This window comes from Populus alba, chromosome 19 (genome assembly GCF_005239225.2).
Source record: "Populus alba chromosome 19, ASM523922v2, whole genome shotgun sequence".
In the NCBI taxonomy this organism is placed as follows: domain Eukaryota; kingdom Viridiplantae; phylum Streptophyta; class Magnoliopsida; order Malpighiales; family Salicaceae; genus Populus; species Populus alba.
Genome location: NC_133302.1, coordinates 12275938 through 12298053, shown reverse-complemented (window position 1 = coordinate 12298053; position 22116 = coordinate 12275938). Strand labels below are relative to the sequence as shown.

Sequence of the window (22116 nt, the reverse complement as noted above, 5' to 3'; positions counted from 1 at the left end):
CAAAATTGACTTGTGTCATTTTTTTGTTGCCTTTTTCTAATTGTTTTTTTTTTCAATTTCATCATTCAATATGGGTTGGTTGGAAATTGAGCTTTTTCATATTTTCTGATTTGCTTTTTATAAGGTTATCTTGATCTTATAACTCAAGTAATAGGTTTGGCAGGTTGACCTGTGTTTATTCTGTTCAATTTTTGTACCTTTTTTTAATTGGATTTCATAATTCTTTTATTTGATTTGTATGAGGTTATCCTGATCTTATGACCTAGACGCAGGATTAGTACATTGGTTTGGGTTGACTTTGTTTATTTTTTTTTGCCTTTTTTAATTGAATATTTTTTTTTCAATTTCATCATTCAATATTAAGTTGTTTGGGAATTAAGCTTCATAATTGTTTTCAATTTTCTTTTTATAGAGTTATTATGGTTTTATGGATTCAGTTATTTTTCTTGATTTTAACCTTCAACACTAGATTTGTTGCAAATGGAGCTTCGTTATTTTTTAATATATTTTTTTTCATGAGTTTGATAGGTTAGTCAAGTTGACTTGTTTTTTTTCATTCTTTAAAGGGTTGATTGAAAATTGGGTTTTGTGATTTTTTTATTTACTTTTTATGTAGTTATCCCGATTTCATGACCCATGTTGCAAGTTTGGTAGGTAAACTCAAGTTGACTTGGGGATGTGAACTCCATAGATATAAGGATCTAGAAATTCACAAGTAAGATTGGCACATAAAGCTAAAAATCAATTTTAATAAAAGAGAGTGACACAACAATTACCTTTAACTAATGCGCCAACATTATTAAAATATGAACCCCCATCCAATAATTAGCAAATCACGAATGATAAGTATAAAGAAAAACACTGGAATATCAGTTATACTTTGATAAGTTCAATTGTTTTTTGTTTAGATAAAGAAAAAAACGTGTTGCTCCAAGAAAAACATCAATTTTATTCATTAATCCAAGGCTGAAAAAGCAAATCTAAATACACACTAAATAATCCTATTTATACAAGATATAAATATCATAAACAAGTATGGAAAATAATAAAAGAGTTCTAGGCCAAATAGAAAAAAAGAATCTTAAATCAATTAGTAAAAAGAATCCTAAATTGAAAAAAATGCAATTTTTGAATCGTAGCTTCTAGACCTTATTGCAAGGCCTTTACCATGTCTTATTGATCTAAATGTTTTACTTAATATAAAACAAGATCTCTAAAAACTTACGGTAAAATTTCAGCTCAATCGAATGGTTGGATAAAAAATTATGTTTATTACGTAAAACTATGCAACTAGAAAAATCAGCCTAAAACCAACTTTAACTCTCCTAAATAAGCATGAAAATCCTTGTAATAGCTGTTGCTCGTTAGTTTCCTTGTAGAAGATGCAAGCTCTCAAAACATTTTACAATTAAATACCATTAACCTTTATTTTCTTGTCTACTAGGATAAATAAGGAATCATTTTAAAAAATAATTTTGGAACATTAAAGGAATCCTTAACACACCTGTTAATTATATTATTGCCCATCAAAGATACTTGTAGAACTAGAAAGCTTCAAAAAAATAAGCCGCTGAATATGTATCATTAGAAAAAAAAAATCGTTTCAAAATAAGAAGTTCATAAATAAAACAAAAACATATAACAAAAATCCATACAATACCTTCTAACCTGTATCGTGATGCTTTTTTGAATTCTGATTGACCTAAGATTTTAATTCAATATAAAACAATACTTATGGACATTTCTGGTAAAATTTTAGCTCAATCTAATAGTCAAATTAAGAGTTATGTTTGTTAGTATAAAACTATATAATAGATAATATTATGCTAAAATTTGAACTTGATTTTTCAATGCTTGCATGGAATCATGTCACTTAGGTAGGTTTTTTAGTCCTTTGATTTGATATTTTTTTAATTTTATTTTTCAACATTGAATTTATTAAAAATTTATTTTGATTTGTTTTTCATAGGATTATTATGATCTCATGATTTGAATTACTAATTTAACAGGTTAACCTAAATCGATCTAATATATTATTGATGTAGTATTTAAAAACAAATGACATTCAATATCTCCATATTATTATTTTAAAAAAAACCATCATCTAATATATATCAATTCAGTTTATAAATTGACAACTCATAAATATTTTTTTATATTAAAAAAATAATTCTATCGGCAGCTGAGGGCGTTACTATTAAATTGAGTATGATGAACACTTGTCAAGGGCCTATATAATTAATATTTGATATTACAGGGATTAATTAATTTATTTTGATAAACTACAGGAACTAAGTTATAAGTAACTCATGAAAATGGAAAATAGTTTTTGAGGGACCAACTAGACATGCAGCTGCTCCTTAAACCCAATCACCTCTCCTTGCTTTGACCATCAAAAACCCTGTCCTCCCATTCTCCTTCACCAAAAAATTTCGCTTCCAATCTTTCTTTCTTTTATTTAACATTAAATCATCAATCTAAATCTGCTTGCTTTGAACTTAACAACTCCCCATGTCCTCCTTACAGATAAAGAAAAACTACAGGTGCGTCCCTTCGCTGCAGCAGTTCTAGAGCGGGGGCCCTTTTGCTGTCTCATCTGACGGTTCCTTCATTGCTTGCTCAAACGGGGACGCCATCAAGATTGTGGATTCACCAAATGCATCGATAAAAGCCAGCATAGAGGTCGATATAGATGCAGGTGTCACCGCCTTAGCTCTTAGCCCCAATGATAAATTTCTTTTTTCTGCTGGCCATAGCAGGTTTATAAGGGTCTGGGACTTGTCCACTTCCAAATGCGTCCGCTCTTGGAAGGCATGTTCGAATTCTTCATTTTCATTTTAACTGAAGTTAGAAATTGAGTTTTCTTCGATTAATGAGAGATTAGTTGCTTTCTTTTGGTTGTTTTGTTGCAATTTGGCAGGGCCATGATGGTCCTGCGATGGCCATGGCTTGCCATGCTTCTGGAGGATTGCTTGCAACTGCAGGAGCTGATAGGAAAGTACTTGTTTGGGATGTTGATGGTGGCTTCTGTACTCATTACTTTAAAGGGCATAAAGATGTCGTAACTACTCTCATGTTCCATCCTGATACCAATAAAACTCTGGTAAGTTCCGTGCAAGTTATGACAACACTTCTTACCCGGTTGTTTTTGTTTAGCTTTATTCTTGCAAGATCTTTCACTTGTCCCAACTCTAATGTTGATTTTGCGATTATTGGACAACATATAGATGGAATATAGGAGGTAATTAAAGACTAGAATTTATAGATGATTTCAACCACTGCACAATACTTTTTTTTCTTTTTATTGCTAACCTTAAAGCAAAGGGATTTTTCACGGAAATTAGATTCAGGGAATGTAGAGAAGCCATATGAGACTGTATAATTGTGTGTGCAGTAACTTGGTAGAGAAAGGGGACTGAAAGAATGAGGATTTACCAAAAATTATCTTGAAGCAGGGAGGTTTGCTGAAAGAGCCAGCTATACTATTAAAAACTCGCTACGAAACCCTATGAAAGAGGTTGGAGAGTTTAAGTTATATAAGCAATGCAAACTGGGTTATTGTGTCATGCCACTGTTAATTATTTCGTGGACGAAAAACAACAGAGCAAAGACCACAGAGAAAAGATAGGGATGTAACAATTCCTTGCTTGAAATCCTTACGAATGCCTAAATCTTTTGACCAATTAATATACAAGTGTGAAGCGGAATTAGTTGGCTCCTGAGTAGAGTAATGTGATATTCTACCCTAATTTAATTGAATTTCTTTTCAGATTCTCCATAAGATTTATCTGGGTTTTTTTTTTTTATTAAATTGGCTGGGCTGTATGTGTTTCAGTGGATCTTGAATCCAAATTCTGAATGGCCTCAATATGAATGTGTCCTCTCAGCAATTTGCCGGCTAAAATAGTCACTTTTTCTTATATGTATATTTTTAACATCAAATACTATATAGTTAGAGCGTGAAATGATTTATTACTGAGTGATTTAATCTTTATGAAGAAAACATGATTTTCATCAACTCCTATGCCCTTAGTTATTGAGTCTATCTCTTACCTGTTGTATTAGCCGTTCTTTTTTGGCTGTTTTCTTACAGCTTTTCTCTGGAAGTGCTGATGCAACTGTAAGAGTTTGGGATCTTTTAGCAAACAAGTGTTTCGCAACATTGGAAAGACATTTCTCATCCCTGACCTCTATGGCAGTGTCTGAAGATGGATGGACATTGCTTACTGCTGGAAGAGGTAAGGTACAACTCAACTAATCTTGATAACATCATCTGAAACATGTAAAATTACTTCTTAAGTGCTGGATGTGCTCTAGTTTGCATCATGTTGAATTAGGTTTGCTTATTATGTTGTAGAGGTCCCTACTTGCATGTGGCATTATTGGCATATGCAAGCTGTTAACCAAAAACCTATGTCTTTGTGGCTTTAGGTTGTAAACTTGTGGGATCTTCATGACTGTGTCTTCAAGATGACAATACCAACTTACGAAGTGCTGGAAGGTTTGTGTGTAGTTAAATCTGGGACCGAGTTAGCTTCATTTCTGGGTTCATGCAATCTGCAAAGTGGGAAGAGGAGAGACAGATCATCATCAATTTATTTTATCACAGTTGGTGAACGTGGAATTGTGCGAATGTGGGATTCTGAACGGTAATATAGGAATGCTTTTTAGTTAATTTATGTAAAATCTATCTACTAGGTGCTTTAGGCGCCTTGCATAAATTCTCTTTAATTGTGCTTTTGAGATTGAAGTGCATGAATTTAATTCATTTTTGTTAGTTGTTTGATTTGACAGTGCAGTTTGCTTGTATGAGCAAAAGTCCTCGGATGTTACTGTCTCCTCTGACACAGATGATTCACCGAGAGGCTTCACTGCTGCTGTTATCCTTCCCTTAGATCAAGGGTTACTTTGTGTGACTGTTGATCATCAGTTTCTGTTCTACTCACTAGTTGTACACCTTGAAGAGAAATTCAAGTTAATGCTGAGCAAGAGGCTTGTTGGGTATAACGAAGAGATTCTTGACATGACGTTTCTGGGTGAGGAGGAAAAGTTTCTTGCTGTTGCTACAAATCTTGAACAGGTAAGTTGCTAGTTAATTTCTGTTACCTGATCATTTTACGTGCTGATGTCCAGAGACTAGCAATTAATGTAGTTTACTTGGGAGTATGGTTTGGTTGGTTCGAGTTGTATATAACATTTTGTAGTTAACAGCCACTGTATGCAGATGCTAAATACCTAGGATGGTCACTGGATAAGTTATTGGCCGGAAAGAAATAGATGTTTCTTGATACATTGATCTTATAAGTATCTCTTGTATATTTCTCGTCCCACCCTCTCCTTTCCTTTAACATTCCCATGTCCATGAATCTGTCTGGTTTTTGATATTCTATGCATACTGAACTTGGTTAAATTAGAGTGCTTTTTTGTCTATAATGCTGCCAATTCGAAATTCTATTTTGAAGTGTTGGCTCCTAATATGTGTCTCAATTTGCACAATGCAGGTTCAAGTGTATGACTTGGAATCTATGTCATGCTCCTATGTATTGGCAGGCCATACTGAAATTGTTTTGTACCTTGACACCTGTGTATCAAGCTCAGGAAGGCCACTTCTTGTAACTGGAAGCAAGGATAACAGTTTAAGTTTCTTACCCCTTTGGTTAGTGATCGTACCATCAAGGTGTGGAGTACAGATGGTATCTCAGATGATGCTGACCAGCCTATAAATTTGAAATCAAAAGCTGTGGTGGCAGCCCATGACAAGGATATAAATTCTCTTGCTATTGCACCAAATGATACTTTAGTTTGTAGCAGTTCACAGGTTAGGAACCTTCAAACCATTGCTTCTCTACATAGTTTATATAATTATTTCTGGTTAAATGAGGACAGCTTGTTTATGGAGGCTGCCAGATCTGGTATCTGTAGTTGTACTTAAAGGGCATAAAAGAGGAATATGGTCGGTAGAGTTTTCACCAGTTGATCAGTGTGTCATAACAGCATCTGGTGATAAAACAATAAAGATGTGGGCTATAGCTAATGGGTCATGCTTGAAAACATTTGAAGGGCACACATCAAGTGTGTTAAGAGCATCATTTCTTACTCGTGGCACTCAATTTGTTTCGTGTGGTATGAGATTTATCCTGCTTTAGGGTGTTGTTTTTTTTTAATCGGCTTGAATACATAATATAAGGTGCTGATGGTTTGGTAAAGCAGTGGACAGTCAAAACAAATGAATTCATTGCTACATATGATCAACATGAGGACAAGGTAATGGATCAGTTTTTATTTTTTTGAACCAGTTGTCTCTCACTGAAGTTCTTTTTGGCTACATTTATGATTCTGGATATTGACGTGCAAAGAAACTGAAATATTATAGCATAGATTTTTCTAGAATTTTACAACAGCACAACTGTTAAAAAATTCTTGTGTTGGCTATCTGCATGCAAGTGGGAAGGAAGTTGGAAAACTGCATCAGTATTTACTTTATCGCATGTGCTGCTTGGATGATGATCAATTTGTTGGGCCACAGAGGATTAAAGTTATCATATTAACCTTAATTTCATTTGTTTTCATACAGTATTTCCTTAGAATGCAGAAGTATATCTAAGTAGGACTGCAAAATGATCATCAATATCAGAGGTCAGGTTTTACCATTTTACTAGAAATCATTGAAGGCCAGGTTTGCACTGATGCATTCAACCTTTAGCGCTTTCAAATGTATGAATGAAAAGGGTACTCTTGTAACTTACTCAACGTGCCTTGACCTGGTTAGAGTTCGAGGGGAGCATGGCTGGTTTAGGAAAGGGTATGGATCTGAAAATAAATCTTATACTATGATAATTCTTGGGGATTATTCAAGAAATATTTATTCCCTTAGGCTTTGATATTCCTTTTAGATAATTGAAACTAACACAAATGTGTATTGATACGGGCTGAGTTAGATGTGTGAATGGGGAAAATACCAAGTCCATTTCTTAGTTTTTGAGTTTTTATCTTAAAATAGTACCTGGTCCTTGAAAATCTAAGTTAGATGGGCTAGGAAGGTTGGTTAGCAAACCCAGCTAATTCATGATGAATCTCTTTTGCAAGAGTGCTTAAACCATTGCCACTTCGTAGTTATGTTTATAATAAATGAATTTCATTGATTGATTTATAAACATCCATGAACTGAGAAAAGAAAAGGTATAGGAATAGGATTTTTTACAGAACAACACTAGATTTACAATCATCTCTTTCCAAAACCATTCATTTATAAATTTATCTTTCACTTTTCTGCTTAGATACTTGGAAGATTATGTTTTTTGCGTAGATACTTAGAAGATTCTGTTTTCTGGTGCTCGTCATCTGCTCATATGTGATTTTAATTTGCAGGTTTGGGCCTTGGCTATTGGAAGAAAGACAGAAATGTTTGCAACTGGTGGTGGTGATGCTGTTGTTAATCTATGGTATGATTCAACTGCTTCAGATAAAGTGGAAGCTTTCCGTAAAGAGGTAAGCATGTCCAACTGTTTTGGTGTGCACTTTTTGTGTGTACTTGGCAAATTAGAACGAATTGTAGACCCTTATCAGTTGTAAAGTTTTATTTTCTTGGTCATACAATGCCTAATATAGTAACTGTGTTGGATGTTTGCTAAAAGACATATCGCTTGATTTTTTTTTTTTATAGTTTAATTAACTTGTTGGATATATCTAACTTGATATTTATGTAGGAACAACTCTCTCTCCTCGCTCCCTCTCCCTCTCCCTCTCTAATCTGTATTGTCTTTGATCTTCTTGGTTTACCGTTGGATCGTCATCATTTTTGAGTATGTTGTCCTCCAGAACATGCTTTGCATCTTGACCGAACGGATCATCATTCCAATCAATGAACTGTGAGATACGGGCCTTGTAATTCTGGGGTTGTTGAAGCTCGATCTCTTTGGTTCACCGTTGGATCGTCACCATATTTGAGTATGTTGTCTATCAGAACATGCTCTACATCTTGACCGAAAGGATCATCGTTTCAACCAATGAACTGAGAGATACTGGCCTCATAATTCTTTGAGATAGGGTGAGTAGCTACATCTTTTTCAGTGGGGTTTTCTTTCTGGATTTCCAATACTAGCTATAAACATGATAATCTCTCATTAGAGCTTTGCTCTCTCTAGTATTTGTCTATTGCCATAATGTTTTTATGTTCTGGTGTGGAATATGTTCCAATGGTTAGCTGTAACATTAAACAACACAATGAAGTTAAGTCTAGACATACCTTAAGATTAGAGCTAAAAGATATGTTGAATAGTCATCGTATGAAGATTTCTCAGTTTCCTAGTGACCATCAAGCTGATTCTGAAGCTAGCATAGAGAAATCCTCTACTCTCCAAGCTCCTCATGTTGTTTCAGAAATGAATCATGTGATGGGTTCTGAAATCGATGAATTGAAGGTAGGGTCTCAACAACAAGAACAACTAAACATTAAGACCAAACTGAATTTTTTAAATGCTTTGAAGGGTTCTGTTGTTGATGTCAAGGAGGGTAGTAAGAACATTGATTTTAATCCAGTTCGAAATCTGCATTTTGAACCCCCCGCTATGACTGATGGTCGTATAACAGTAGCTCCTCCGCGTGATGTGTTTGACAATGGCTGTGAACTTTGAAAATCCACCCTAGTTGGTCATTTTGTGGGTAAGAAATTATCATATCCTGTTGTTAATTCGATTGCCAAAAGGATATGGGGCTCCTATGATCTATCAGAAGTTTTATCTTCGGAAAATGGTTTCTACCTTTTCACTTTTGATTCTGTTGATCGCGCCACTAATGTTCTGGAAAGAGCCCCGTGGCACATGGCAAACAAACCTTTGGTGCTTAAACGTTGGCAATCGAACATGCAATTTTTGAAAGGTGATTTGGTCAGAGTTCCAGTATGGGTTAGGTTGTATAATGTTCCTCTTGAGTATTGGACTATTAAGGGGCTGAGTTGTATAACGAGTGCTATTGGGGTTCCCCTTCATGCTGATCGTACTACATTGTTGTGTAAAAGGCTTAGCTACGCAAGAGTTTGCGTTGAGATAGATGCTTCAAAGACGATGGTTAAGGAATACGACCTTCTCTATCCAAATAGGGTATTCCTAACAATCTCAGCTCATAAATGAATACCATCAAGTAGCAATAGATGCAACATCTTTGGACACACCACAACGATATATGCTACTAATAAAGTTGCTCATCCTACAGTGGTGGCAGAGGGTGCGAGGAAAGTAGGAGTTGTGATCTCTATATTTGCGGATAACAAACAGAATTAGTTTCAATGGCAGGTAGTTGTTAAATGAAATAAGGGTTTTGTAAGTGGTGAGAATGGTCCGTGTGCATCTAAAGTGCATAAGAATGAGAATGAGAATAGTTGCTCAACATTTGGGATACATACGTCTAATTGTAATGATCATGTGACATCAAATGTGTGCAATGCTATTTGCCATGAAGACAAAACTCTCACCTCTCCTCATGTTTTGAGAGACATGGAACAGGAGGAAGGGGTTATATGTACTGCTTCAGATCAAAGTTTAGTCGTCTCCAATACAGATGCTTGTGCGACCGTGAACCGGGTTCTCTCTACTATTAGTCATGAGCTGAATGTTGATGTTGCAACAATGAGAGGTGATATAAATGGAGAACGAAATGAGAAGGAGCCGACGTCACTGATCCCGACAAGTCCACAAACTCTGAATTCCACCGATGGGAAAACTGTTAATCAATCAGCTATTAAGGCTGGCGACTCTTTTTTTTTTGGTAAGCTGACTTATGTATTAAAAGAAAATGATACAGAATGTAATGGGCATACCTAAGATTTACAATGCGAACAGAAATGAAACCAACAAATGGCTACAAGCTAGCCACATAACAAAACAAAAACTTAGACCAACTAGATATGCTAGGGGTACAAAATCAACCAGCTAAACATCAAATTAAGAGTCCATGTTATTGACCCTCCAAAGTCTTTGGATCCTTATGTTTTCATCTGTTTGTTGAACGTTTCTCATCAAAACAAGCTTATCCCGAATGATACATTCGATTTGATCAAAAACCAAATTCAAAGTTTTAGACACATCTGCAAAGATCCTTGCGTTCCGTTCTTGCCAGATACAATACACTGTAGTTGCGAAACCCAGTTTACAAGAAAAGTTGACGAAACTTTTGCCATGCCAAGTGATAGTGGCCCATTGAATCCATTCATCCAAGCTTTTTGTCATTCTTGGAATGTCGCATCTGTCACAAACATTCCACCATAATGCTTTCGTATAAGAGCATTCAAAGAACAAGTGGTTGTGATCTTCATTGTTAAGGAGACAGAGTGAGCACCTATTGAGACCATGTATACCAAACCGATGAAGTCTATCTTGCGTTGAGAGTTTCCGTTAGATAGCCACCCATAGAAGAAATGCATGTCGTGGGACATCATTCTTGAACCATAATGTCATGCCAATCAACCATTTGATGATGAATTCTTAGTTGCTCCCACGCTACTTTGATTGAGAAACTCTGATTTGGCGAATCCAACCAAACAATCGTATCTTTTTGCCCCTTAGGAGTAGAGGTGGAAGGAATAACTTCTATAATGGGGTGCCAGCCAAGAGCATGAGTGATAGGAATTCTCTATTCTAAGTTATTAATCAGCACGTTCTCTCTTGCGTTATGTTCCATACCTGAATGATAGATGAATCTTTCACTGTAAGTATTAGCGAGTGGGCTGTGAGGATGCCAATTGTCAAACCATAAAGAAGTTGTCATTCCATCTCCTATGATGTGCTTCATCTTTGGCCATGCTAAGGATCTGAGCTTTAGAATCTTTCCCCAAGCCCAAGAGCAGCTTCCTAGCGCCTTGATTGTCCAGAAATTCCTACCTCGCAAGAGATTGGATCTGATCCAAGTAGACCAGATTGAGCCATTCGAGTCATTACATAAGTTCCAAGTATGTTTCAACAAGGCAATCTTGTTCCATTATGTTATCCTTTTTATGCCTAGCCCCCCCTCCTTTTTTGGAAGACATACCTGATCCCAAACCACTTTAGCCCTAGTAGTGCTCATATCTGAACCTGACCAAAGAAAGGATCTCATAATTTGCTCAACATTTTTCACTACTTGCCCAGGTAATAGGAATAGAGATACCCAATAGACCTGGATGGAGAATAAAACTGAGTTAATCAGTTGTACTCGCCCTGCGAAAGAGTGTTCTGTAGGTGCAATGTTGTAATTTAGCGGTAATTCTATCCACGAGGCCCTTACAATCAACAACCTTTAGTCTGGACGAGATAAGAGGCACTCCCAAATATTTCATAGGAAGCTCCCCCTCTCTAAACCCAAGAATACTGATAATCTGTTCCCTCTCAGCACTTAACATACCGCTCAAGAAGATGTCACTTTTGTTTGGATTTGGATATAGACCTAATAGATCTTGAAACTCTGTGAGTATATTTTTGATCATACGAATTGAGTGTACATCCCCTTTGCTGAATATCATCAAGTCGTCGGCAAAGCAAAGATGAGAAATTTTGTCCTTCTTGCATCTCTAGTGGAACTTGAAGTTTTGATTGGCACTCATACTACAGAACAGCCCTGACAGGATTTCCATGCATAGGACAAACAAATATGGGGATAATGGATCACCTTGTCTCAGCCCTCTCCCCCTTTGAAAGTAACCTGCAAGTTCACCGTTGATGTTCATTGAGAATTGACATGATGTAACACAAACCATGATCCAATCAATGACTGTTCTAGTGAATCCCATTTTTATTAACGTAGCATCAACAAAATCCCACCTAATCAAGTCATAAGCCTTCATTAGATCTACTTTTATAGCACAAAAGAATATTGTCTCTGATTCTCCGTCCATATATAAAAGCTGTCTGATACGGACCTACTAAGGATGGCAAAACAACTTTCATTCTCCCAGCTAGAATCTTCATGATGCATTTTTATACTGTATTGCAGCAAGATATAGGACGAAAATCTATCAACCTCGTAGGATTAACAACTTTAGGGATAATGGAAATGGATGTAGCATTCATTTCTTTAAGCATTCTATAGGTCTGAAAGAAGGAGCTAACAGCTTTGATGACATCTTCCCCCACTATATGCCACATTCTTTTGAAGAAACCTACGTTGAAGCCATCCGGACCAGGGGCTTTGTTGTTTTTCAAACTAAACATAGCATGCTTAATCTCCTCCCTTGTTACTTCTTGTGCTAGTACATGTTGTGTCGAAGACAGTTTGCAGTTAATTGCCGATTGCATCACTTCCTCGTTCAAGACCCTAGGTAGATCTATTTCACTCCCAACACACGCTGGAAGTATGCAATTATTTCTGATTTGACTGCCTCGTGTCTTTCAACAACTTCCCCATCCTATCTTGTAACGGAGAGAAGCTTATTTCGATTCTGTCTTTCATTTACTGATTTGTGGAAGTAGCTAGTATTCGGATTCTCCAAGCTAAGCCATTGTATCCTTGCCTTTTGTTTGAAAAAACTCTCTTCCGCCCTGACGGTAGAAGCATAGTTACGAACAACATCTCTTTCTCGCATGCGTAAAGTTGGATTCTCAGGCGCTGTATGCAGCTCCTGTTGAGCCTTATCCATTTGATCTTTTGCATCTTTGACTCTATCTGAAGAAGTGAGTCTTATTGAAATGTTTAAGTTCCTGCTTTAGCTTCCTTAGTTTGCAACACAATTGATACATTAGAGAACCCCCCGAATGCTGATCCCATACTTTCTTCACCAATGGCATGAACTCGTCATGATCCATCCACATATCGAAGAATCTGAATGGTTTCTTTATGTTCTAAACATTGCCAGTAACCTTTACCACCATGGGAGAATGATCTGACATACCAGCAGGCAAGAATCTCGCTTTCGACAATGGGAAATGCGAATTCCACTTCTCATTCACAAGCACTCTATCTAGCTTTCGCATAATCAGATTCTCATTACATTGGTTCGTCCATGTATAATGCATACCAGAATACTGAAGATCATCCACTTTCACATCTCGAATACATGATTCCAACTTGTCCATCTGACCATCCCACGTAGTAGACCCTCCTGACCTTTTTGACGGGTTGCGAATAGCATTAAAGTCACCCATAAGAATCCATGGTGTTAACTCTCATTCAGCACTACGATTCATTATATCAGACCATAATGTCTCACGTAAGGATGCATTATTGTCCCTATAAATGATTGAAGTATTAAAACAAATATTGGTAGCTAATATAGTGACAGAAACATGGATAGCTTGGTCTGACATACAGCAGGCATCCACCTTCACCACATCAGCATTCCAACAAACCCAAATATGACCACGAAAAGAGAAATCATAATTGTATAAGAAGGGCCAATTACGCAGAAGAAGATTAGAAATATTATCTTTATTCATTTCTCTAACCCGAGTTTCAACCAAACCAAAAAAAACCATCATCTCTTGATGGATTAGCCAACGCAATTCTGAATGCTTTATGGGGTCATTCAAACCTCTAACATTCCAACATCCAATCATCATAAGAAAATAGAGAGGAGTACAAACAGCAACATAAAGGTTACCTTGACGTGCCACCCCGCGGGGAACCAGATTTCTTATTCTTCTTTGAACCCTTTTTCTTTTTCTCCAGAGAGTTGCCAGCCTTAATAGCTGACTAATTAACAGTTTTTCCATCGGTGGAATTCGGAGTTTGTGGACTTGTCGGGATCAGTGACGTCGGCTCCTTGTCATTTCGTTCTCCATTTATATCACCTCCCATTGCTGCAACATCAACATTTAGCTCATGACTAATAGTAGAGAGAACCGGGTTCATGGTCGCACAAGCATCTATATTGGAGACGATTAAACTTTGGTCTAAAGCAGTACATGTAGCCCCTTCCTCCTGCTCCATGTCTCTCAAAACATGAGGAGAGGTGAGAGTTTTGTCTTCATGGCAAATAGCATTGCACACATCTGATGTCACATGATTATTACAATCAGACGTATGTATCCCAGATGTTAAGCAACCATTCTCATTCTTATGCACTTTAGATGTACACGGACCATTCTCACCACTTACAAAACCCTTATTTCGTTTAACAACTGTCTGCCATTGAAACTGATTCTGTTTGTTATCCGCAGATTTAGAGATCACAGCTCCTACTTTCCTCGCACCCTCTGCCACCGCTGTAGGATGAACAACTTTATTAGCAGCATATATCATTGTGGTGTGTCCATAGATGTTGCAGTTATTGCACCTTGACGGTATCCATTCATAATCAGCTGAGATTGTTACGAATACCTCATTTGAATAACGAAGGTCGTATTCCTTAACCAGCGTCTTTGAAGCATCTATCTCAACGCAAACTCTTGCGTAGCTAAGCTTTTTACGCAACAATGTAGTACAATCAGCATGAAGGGGAACCCCAATAGCACTCGCTATACAACTCAATCCTTTAATAGTCCAATACTCAAGAGGAACATTATACAGCCTAACCCATACTGGAACTGTGACCAAATCACCTTTCAAAAATTACATGTTCGGTTGCCAACGTTTAAGCATCAAAGGTCTGTTTGCCATGTGCCATGGGGCTCTTTCTAGAACATTAGTGGTGCGATCAACAGAATCAAAAGTGAAAAGGTAGAAACCATTTTCCGAAGATAAAACTTCTGATAGACCATAGAAGCCCCATATCCTATTGGCAATTGAATTAACAACAGGATATGGTAATTTCTGACCCACAAAATGACCAACTAGGGTGGATTTCCAAAGTTCACAGCCATCGTCAAACACATCACGTGGAGGAGCTACTGTTATACGACCATCCGTCATAGCGGGGGGTTCAAAATGCAGATTTCGAACTGGATTAAAATCAATGTTCTTACTACCCTCCTTGACATCAACAACAGAACCCTTCAAAGCATTTAAAAAATTCAGTTTGGTCTTAATGTTTAGTTGTTCTTGTTGTTGAGACCCTACCTTCAATTCATCGATTTTAGAACCCATCACATGATTCATTTCTGAAACAACATGAGGAGCCTGGAGAGTAGAGGATTTCTCTATGCTAGCTTCAGAATCAGCTTGATGGTCATTAGGAAACTGAGAAATCTTCATACGATGACTATTCAACATATCTTTTAGCTCTAATCTTAAGGTATGTCTAGACTTAACTTCATTGTGTTGTTTAATGTTACAGCTAACCATTGAAACATATTCCACACCAGAACATAAAAACATTATGGCAATAGACAAATACTAGAGAGAGCAAAGCTCTAATGAGAGATTATCATGTTTATAGCTAGTATTGGAAATCCAGAAAGAAAACCCCACTGAAAAAGATGTAGCTACTCACCCTATCTCAAAGAATTATGAGGCCAGTATCTCTCAGTTCATTGGTTGAAACGATGATCCCTTCGGTCAAGATGTAGAGCATGTTCTGATGGACAACATACTCAAATATGGTGACGATCCAACGGTGAACCAAAGAGATCGAGCTTCAACAACCCCAGAATTACGAGGCCCGTATCTCACAGTTCATTGATTGGAATGATGATTCATTCGATCAAGATGTAGAGCATGTTCTGAGGACAACATACTAAAAAATGATGACGATCCAACGGTGAACTAAGGAGATCAAAGACAATACAGATTAGAGAGAGAGAGAGTTGACTCTGTATTAGCTCAAATCTGATAAACCTAGTTCCGGGTTCCTAAAGGCACTAAGGCTGGCGACTCTCTGGAGAAAAAGAAAAAGGTTTCAAAGAAAAATAAGAAATCTGGTTCCCCGCGGGGTGGCCCGTCAAGGTAACCTTTATGTTGCTGTTTGTACTCCTCTCTATTTTCTTATGATGATTGGATGTTGGAATGTTAGAGGTTTGAATGACCGCATAAAGCATTCGGAATTGCATCGGCTAATCCATCAAGAGAGGATGGTTTTTTTTGGTTTGGTTGAAACTCGGGTTAGAGAAAAGAATAAAGATAATATTTCTAATCTTCTTTTGCGTAATTGGTCCTTCTTGTACAATTATGATTTCTCTTCCCGTGGTTGTATTTGGGTTTGTTGGAATGCTGATGTGGTGAAGGTGGATGCCTGCGGTATGTCAGACCAGGCTATCCATGTTTCTGTTACTATATTAGCTACCAATATTTGTTTTAATACTTCAATCATTTATGGGGATAATAATGCATCCTTACGTGAGACATTATGGTCTGATATAGTGAGTCGTAGTGCTGAATGAGAGTTAACCCCATGGATTCTTATGGGTGACTTTAATGCTATCCGCAACCCGTCAGAAAGGTCAGGAGGGTCTTCCACGTGGGATAGTTAGATGGACAGGTTGGAAACATGTGTTCGAGATGCGAAAGTGGATGATCTTTGGTATTCTGGTATGTATTATACATGGACGAACCAATGTATTGAAAATCTGATTATGCGGAAGCTAGATAGAGTGCTTGTGAATGAGAAGTGGAATCCGCACTTCCCATTATTGGAAGCGAGATTCTTGCCTGCTGGTATGTCAGATCATTCTCCCATGGTGGTAAAGGTTGATGGCAATGTTCAGAACATAAAGAAACCATTCAGATTCTTCGATATGTGGATGGATCATGACGAGTTCATGCCCTTGGTGAAGAAAGTATGAGATCAACATTCGGGGGGTTGTCCAATGTATCAGTTGTGTTGCAAACTAAGGAAGCTAAAGCAGGAACTTAAACATTTCAATAAGACTCACTTCTTCAGATAGAGTTAAAGATGCAAAAGATCAAATGGATAAGGCTCAACAGGAGCTGCATATAGCGCCTGAGAATCCAACTTTACGCATGCGAGAAAGAGATGTTGTTCGTAACTATGCTTCTACCGTCAGGGCGGAAGAGAGTTTTTTCAAACAAAAGGCAAGGATACAATGGCTTAGCTTGGGGAATCAGAATAATAGCTACTTCCACAAATCAGTAAATGGAAGACAGAATCGAAATAAGCTTTTCTCCGTTACAAGAGAGGATGGGGAAGTCGTTGAAGGACATGAGGCAGTCAAATCAGAAGTAATTGCATACTTCCAGCATGTGTTGGGAGTGAAACAGATGCCTAGGGTCTTGAACGAGGAAGTGATGCTATCGGCAATTAACTGCAAACTGTTTTCGACACAACAACATGTATTAGCACAAGAAGTAACAAGGGAGGAGATTAAGCATGCTATGTTTAGTTTGAAAAACAACAAAGTTCGTGGTCCAGATGGCTTCAACGCAGGTTTCTTCAAAAGAATGTGGCATATAGTGGGGGAAGATGTAATCAAAGCTGTTAGCTCCTTCTTTCAGACCTGTAGAATGCTTAAAGAAATGAATGCTACATCCATTTCCATTATCCCTAAAGTTGCTAATCCTACGAGGTTGATAGATTTTCGTCCTATATGTTGCTGCAATACAGTATACAAATGCATCGTGAAGATTCTAGCTGGGAGAATGAAAGTTGTTTTGCCATCCTTAGTAGGTCCGTATCAGACAGCTTTTATATATGGACGGAGAATCAGCGACAATATTCTTTTGTCTCAGGAGTTAATGAAAGGCTATCATAAATCTACGGGTCCTGTTCGTTGTGCTATGAAAGTAGATCTGATGAAGGCTTATGACTCGATTAGGTGGGATTTTGTTGATGCTACGTTAATAAAAATGGGATTCCCTAGAACAGTCAATGATTGGATCATGGTTTGTGTTACATCATGTCAATTCTCAATCAACATCAACGATGAACTTGCAGGTTACTTTCAAGGAGGGAGAGGGCTGAGACAAGGTGATCCATTATCCCCATATTTGTTTGTCCTATGCATGGAAATCCTGTCAGGGCTGTTCTGCAGTATGAGTGCCAATCAAAACTTCAAGTTCCACTGGAGATGCAAGGACAAAATTTCTCATCTTTGCTTTGCCAACGACTTGATGATATTCAACAAAGGGGATGTACACTCAATTCGTATGATCAAAAATGTATTCACAGAGTTTCAAGATCTATCAAGTCTATATCCAAATCCAAACAAAAGTGACATCTTCTTGAGCGGTATGTTAGGTTCTGAGAGGGAACAGATTATCAGTATTCTTGGGTTTGGAGAGGGGGAGCTTCCTATGAAATATCTGGGAGTGCCTCTTATTTCGTCCAGATTAAAGGTTGTTGATTGTAAGGGTCTCGTGGATATAATTACCGCTAAATTACGACATTGCACCTGCAGAACACTCTCTTTCGCAGGGCGAGTACAACTGATTAACTCAGTTTTATTCTCCATCCAGGTCTATTGGGCATCTCTATTCCTATTACCTGGGCAAGTAGTGAAAAATGTTGAGCAAATTATGAGATCCTTTCTTTGGTCAGGTTCAGATATGAGCACTACCAAGGCTAAAGTGGCTTGGGATCAGGTATGTCTTCCAAAAAAGAAGGGGGGGCTAGGCATAAAAAGGATAACATAATGGAACAAGATTGCCTTGTTGAAACACATTTGTAACTTGTGCAATGACTCAGATGGCTCAATCTGGTCTACTTGGATCAGATCCAATCTTTTGCGAGGTAGGAATTTCTGGACAATCAAGGCGCCATGAAGCTGCTTTTGGGCTTGGGGAAAGATTCTAAAGCTCAGATCCTTAGCATGGCCGAAGATGAAGCACATCATCGGAGATGGAATGACAACCTCTCTATGGTTTGACAATTGGCATCCTTACAGCCCGCTCGTTGATACTTATGGTGAAAGATTCATCTATGATTCAGGTATGGAACATAACGCGAGAGTGAACGTACTGATTAATAACTTAGAATAGAGAATTCCTATCACTCATGCTCTTGGCTGGCACCCCATTATAGAAGCTATTCCTTCCACCTCTACTCCTAAGGGGAAAAAAGATGAGATTGTTTGGTTAGATTCGCCAAATCAGAGTTTCTCGATCAAAATAACGTGGGAGCAACTAAGAATTCATCATCAAATGGTTGATTGGCATGACATTGTGTGGTTTCAAGAATGTTGTCCCAAGACATGCATTTCTTCTATGGGTGGCTATCCAAAGGAAACTCTTAACGCATGATAGACTTCATCGGTTTGGTATACATGGTCCCAATAGGTGCTTACTCTGTCTCCGCAACAATGAAGATCACAACCACTTGTTCTTTGAATGCTCCTATACGAAAACATTATGGTGGAATGTTTGTGACAGATGCGACATTCCAAGAATGACAAAAAGCTTGGATGAATGGATTCGATGGGCCACTGTCACTTGGCATGACAAAAGTTTCGTCAACTTTTCTCGTAAACTGGGTTTCGCAGCTACAGTGTATTGTATCTAGCAGGAACGAAATGCAAGGATCTTTGCAGATGTGTCTAAAACTTTTGATTTGGTTTTTGATCAAATCGAATGTATCATTCGTGATAAGCTTGTTTTGATGAGGAACATTCAACAAGCAGATGAAAACATAGGGATCCAAAGACTTTGGAGGGTCAATAACATGGACTCTTAATTTGATGTTTAACTGGTTGTTTTTGTACCCCTAGCATATCTAGTTGGTCTAAGTTTTTGTTTTGTTATGTGGCTAGCCTATAGCCATTTGTTGGTTTCGTTTCTATTCACATTATAAATCTTGGGTATGTCCATTATATTCTTTGTATCATTTTCTTTTAATACATAAGTCAGCTTACAAAAAAAAAAAAAAGAGTCACCAGCCTTAATAGCTGACTGATTAACAGTTTTCCCATCGGTTGAATTCGGAGTTTGTGGACTTGTCGGGATCAGTGACGTCGGCTCCTTCTCATTTCGTTCTCCATTTATATCACCTCTTATAGGAAGGGGTATTAAGAGGTCAAGAATTGGAAAATGCGGTGTTAGATGCTGAATACAATAAAGCTATCCAAATAGCTTTTGAACTTTGCAGGCCTCATAAACTTTTCGAGTTGTTTGCTGAACTCTGCAGGTTAGCAATGATTTTACATAAATATCTGCCTGTACTTATTGTCTTCATGCTATCTCATTGTCTTATTCAAATATCCTGCAGGAAGGATGGCGGCAATCAGATAGAGACAGCCCTCCGAGCTCTTGGCAAGGAAGAAATTCATCTACTTTTTTAGTATATTCGTGAGTGGAATACAAAGCCAAAGTTTTGTCATGTTGCACAATATGTTTTGTTTGGAGTTTTCAACATCTTTCCTCCCACTGAGATTCTTGAGGTGATTATCTGACTTGTCTTTATTTCAATTTTTTGTGCAAGCATGCACCGACATGCATAACAAGCAATTCACTGGATTCTGTAATAAGCTCTCATGGCTCAACCATTTCAGTTGAACTAGTGATGGTTAACAGCAAGCTTCACATCATAGGCTTCTAGTTACTACTAGTTAAGTATGAGGCCACCCATTGTGTAGATACTCTTCTTATACACCAGATTTTGAAAGTAGAACAATCCAAATATTGAAGTCTGTTTAACAAGCATTTAGTTCTTTTTCTTTGGTTTAGTGAAAAGTCTAATAAGGTGTGCCACAATTTGCTTAGCTGCAAGGGATAATTCTACTGCTCAAAACTTCACGGGGTCTGACATTTTGCTGTTTTGCCTTATTTTTGCATAAAAATGAAATAAATAAAAAATCACTTAATCTTTTTACAATGTTTAGATAAGAGGCATTGAGGAACTTCTTGAAGGTCTTATCCCATATTCCCAGAGGCATTTCAGCAGGATTGACAGGCTTGTGAGAAGCACCTTTTTGCTCGACTACACCCTACATGGAATGTCAGTTATTGAACCAGATATTAATGCAACAGAAATGAATGATGCTGATAATAAGCTTTTAGTAGAAAAAGGTGATCAAGAGCAAGAGTTGACTTCAGAAATGTTGAAAGAGAAGGCTCCCGCAAAGAAACGGAAACCAAAGAAATCTAAAGATACTTCACGTAAGAAAGTCAAGGGTGCTGCTTACACAAGTCTAGCTCCAATTCCGTTGAAGGTATAGATGCATAGCACAATTCATATGGCTGCAGCACTTTGATCTATTTGTTTTGGCTTACAAATTGGGTTTTTGCTTTTACTGAAGATAATAGTTTTGACCAAAGATAATTGAAGAGAATGTGTTCCATATTTCCTCAAAAAATTTAAAAATAGGTTTTTAAATTCCACACTAGCTTAATTCAATTTTTGTATATGAAATGCACTCATTGTAACATAGACGTGTGCAAAATCAAGTTTCTACGAGAGCATGTTGACTCATTGCAAAACTGAAGATTCATTTCCCTCGTCCATGTAAGGGTGGTACACGAATTTTATTTTTATTAGTTTCCTTTCCTGGGGATGAGTTTAAAGGAGCATTGAAGAGTATGATAGTAATTGTTTTTAAAATTATTTTTTGTTTAGAAATATATTAAAATAATATATATTTTTTATTGTTTTATATCAGTATATTAAAATTAAAATGACCTGAAAAAAAATAAAAAAATAATTTCAAGTGAATTTTTTTAATAGAAAGCAGGTAGAACTACCAGCCAAACACATCCTAAACTGATGGAATGCTAATATTATTGCTGTGGTGAACGTTATTATCTGGAGCCTGGAAGTCGACATTGATTTTTGTTTTTGTTAATTTTAATTGCACACAATGTCTGTTCTTATAGCTATATGAAAATAGTCAGCCAAATTCATGTTTGTTCTCACAAGTTTTGACAAGTTGTGGATGTGTCTTAGTTTTATGTCATGGAAAAATGAAGTGCTAACACTTTCATTCACGCAACTCGTTTCTAGAGAATGAGTATACTGAAGTTATGGGTAGAGATAGATGTTTGTGGAAGGTTTTCTGCTCAGTGTTTCTGGACATTCACTAAAGACAAAAAAAAGCTTCAGAGACAAGAGTTAATTTTTTCAAGGAGGGTTATGTATGCCTATAATTACATTCAAGATTTTCTCAGGAAAGAATTTGAGATGCTAAGGTGGCTTTTGTTAGTGGGAAATATTTGTTTTCTTAATTTTTTTTTATAAGAAAAAAGAAAAATAAAGAAACAACTTTGATTGAAAATGTTGTTTTCAAATTCTTTATTATAAAAATAAGGTATCATTTGATTATTTAATTTCTTTATATCCATTTCTATTATTTTTAAAATTAGCAAAACAACGTTCTTTCTTGTTTTATATTT

At 37.1% G+C, this 22116-nt stretch overlaps 1 protein-coding gene across 8 annotated transcripts; it reads left to right on the top strand.

Moving 5' to 3' along the window:
• Positions 1 to 2352: 2352 nt before the first annotated feature.
• On the top strand, positions 2353 to 21286 carry LOC118042914 (protein TORMOZ EMBRYO DEFECTIVE). 8 transcript variants are annotated; one of them, XM_073407042.1, is made up of 13 exons: positions 2353 to 2698; positions 2760 to 2811; positions 2921 to 3103; positions 4094 to 4243; positions 4432 to 4649; positions 4795 to 5080; positions 5502 to 6123; positions 6188 to 6264; positions 7369 to 7488; positions 7707 to 15786; positions 19692 to 19915; positions 19997 to 20168; positions 20610 to 21286. In XM_073407042.1, exons 3-7 carry the CDS (start codon positions 2939 to 2941, stop codon positions 5721 to 5723), a joined length of 1041 nt encoding a protein of 346 aa, XP_073263143.1. In that variant the 5' UTR covers positions 2353 to 2698; positions 2760 to 2811; positions 2921 to 2938; the 3' UTR covers positions 5724 to 6123; positions 6188 to 6264; positions 7369 to 7488; positions 7707 to 15786; positions 19692 to 19915; positions 19997 to 20168; positions 20610 to 21286. The 8 variants fall into 8 exon arrangements, with proteins under 8 accessions (XP_073263143.1, XP_073263144.1, XP_073263140.1 ...); XM_073407043.1 differs by having other exon boundaries at positions 2757 to 2811; XM_073407039.1 differs by having other exon boundaries at positions 2353 to 2811; positions 5502 to 5818; positions 5887 to 6123.
• Positions 21287 to 22116: the final 830 nt, after the last annotated feature.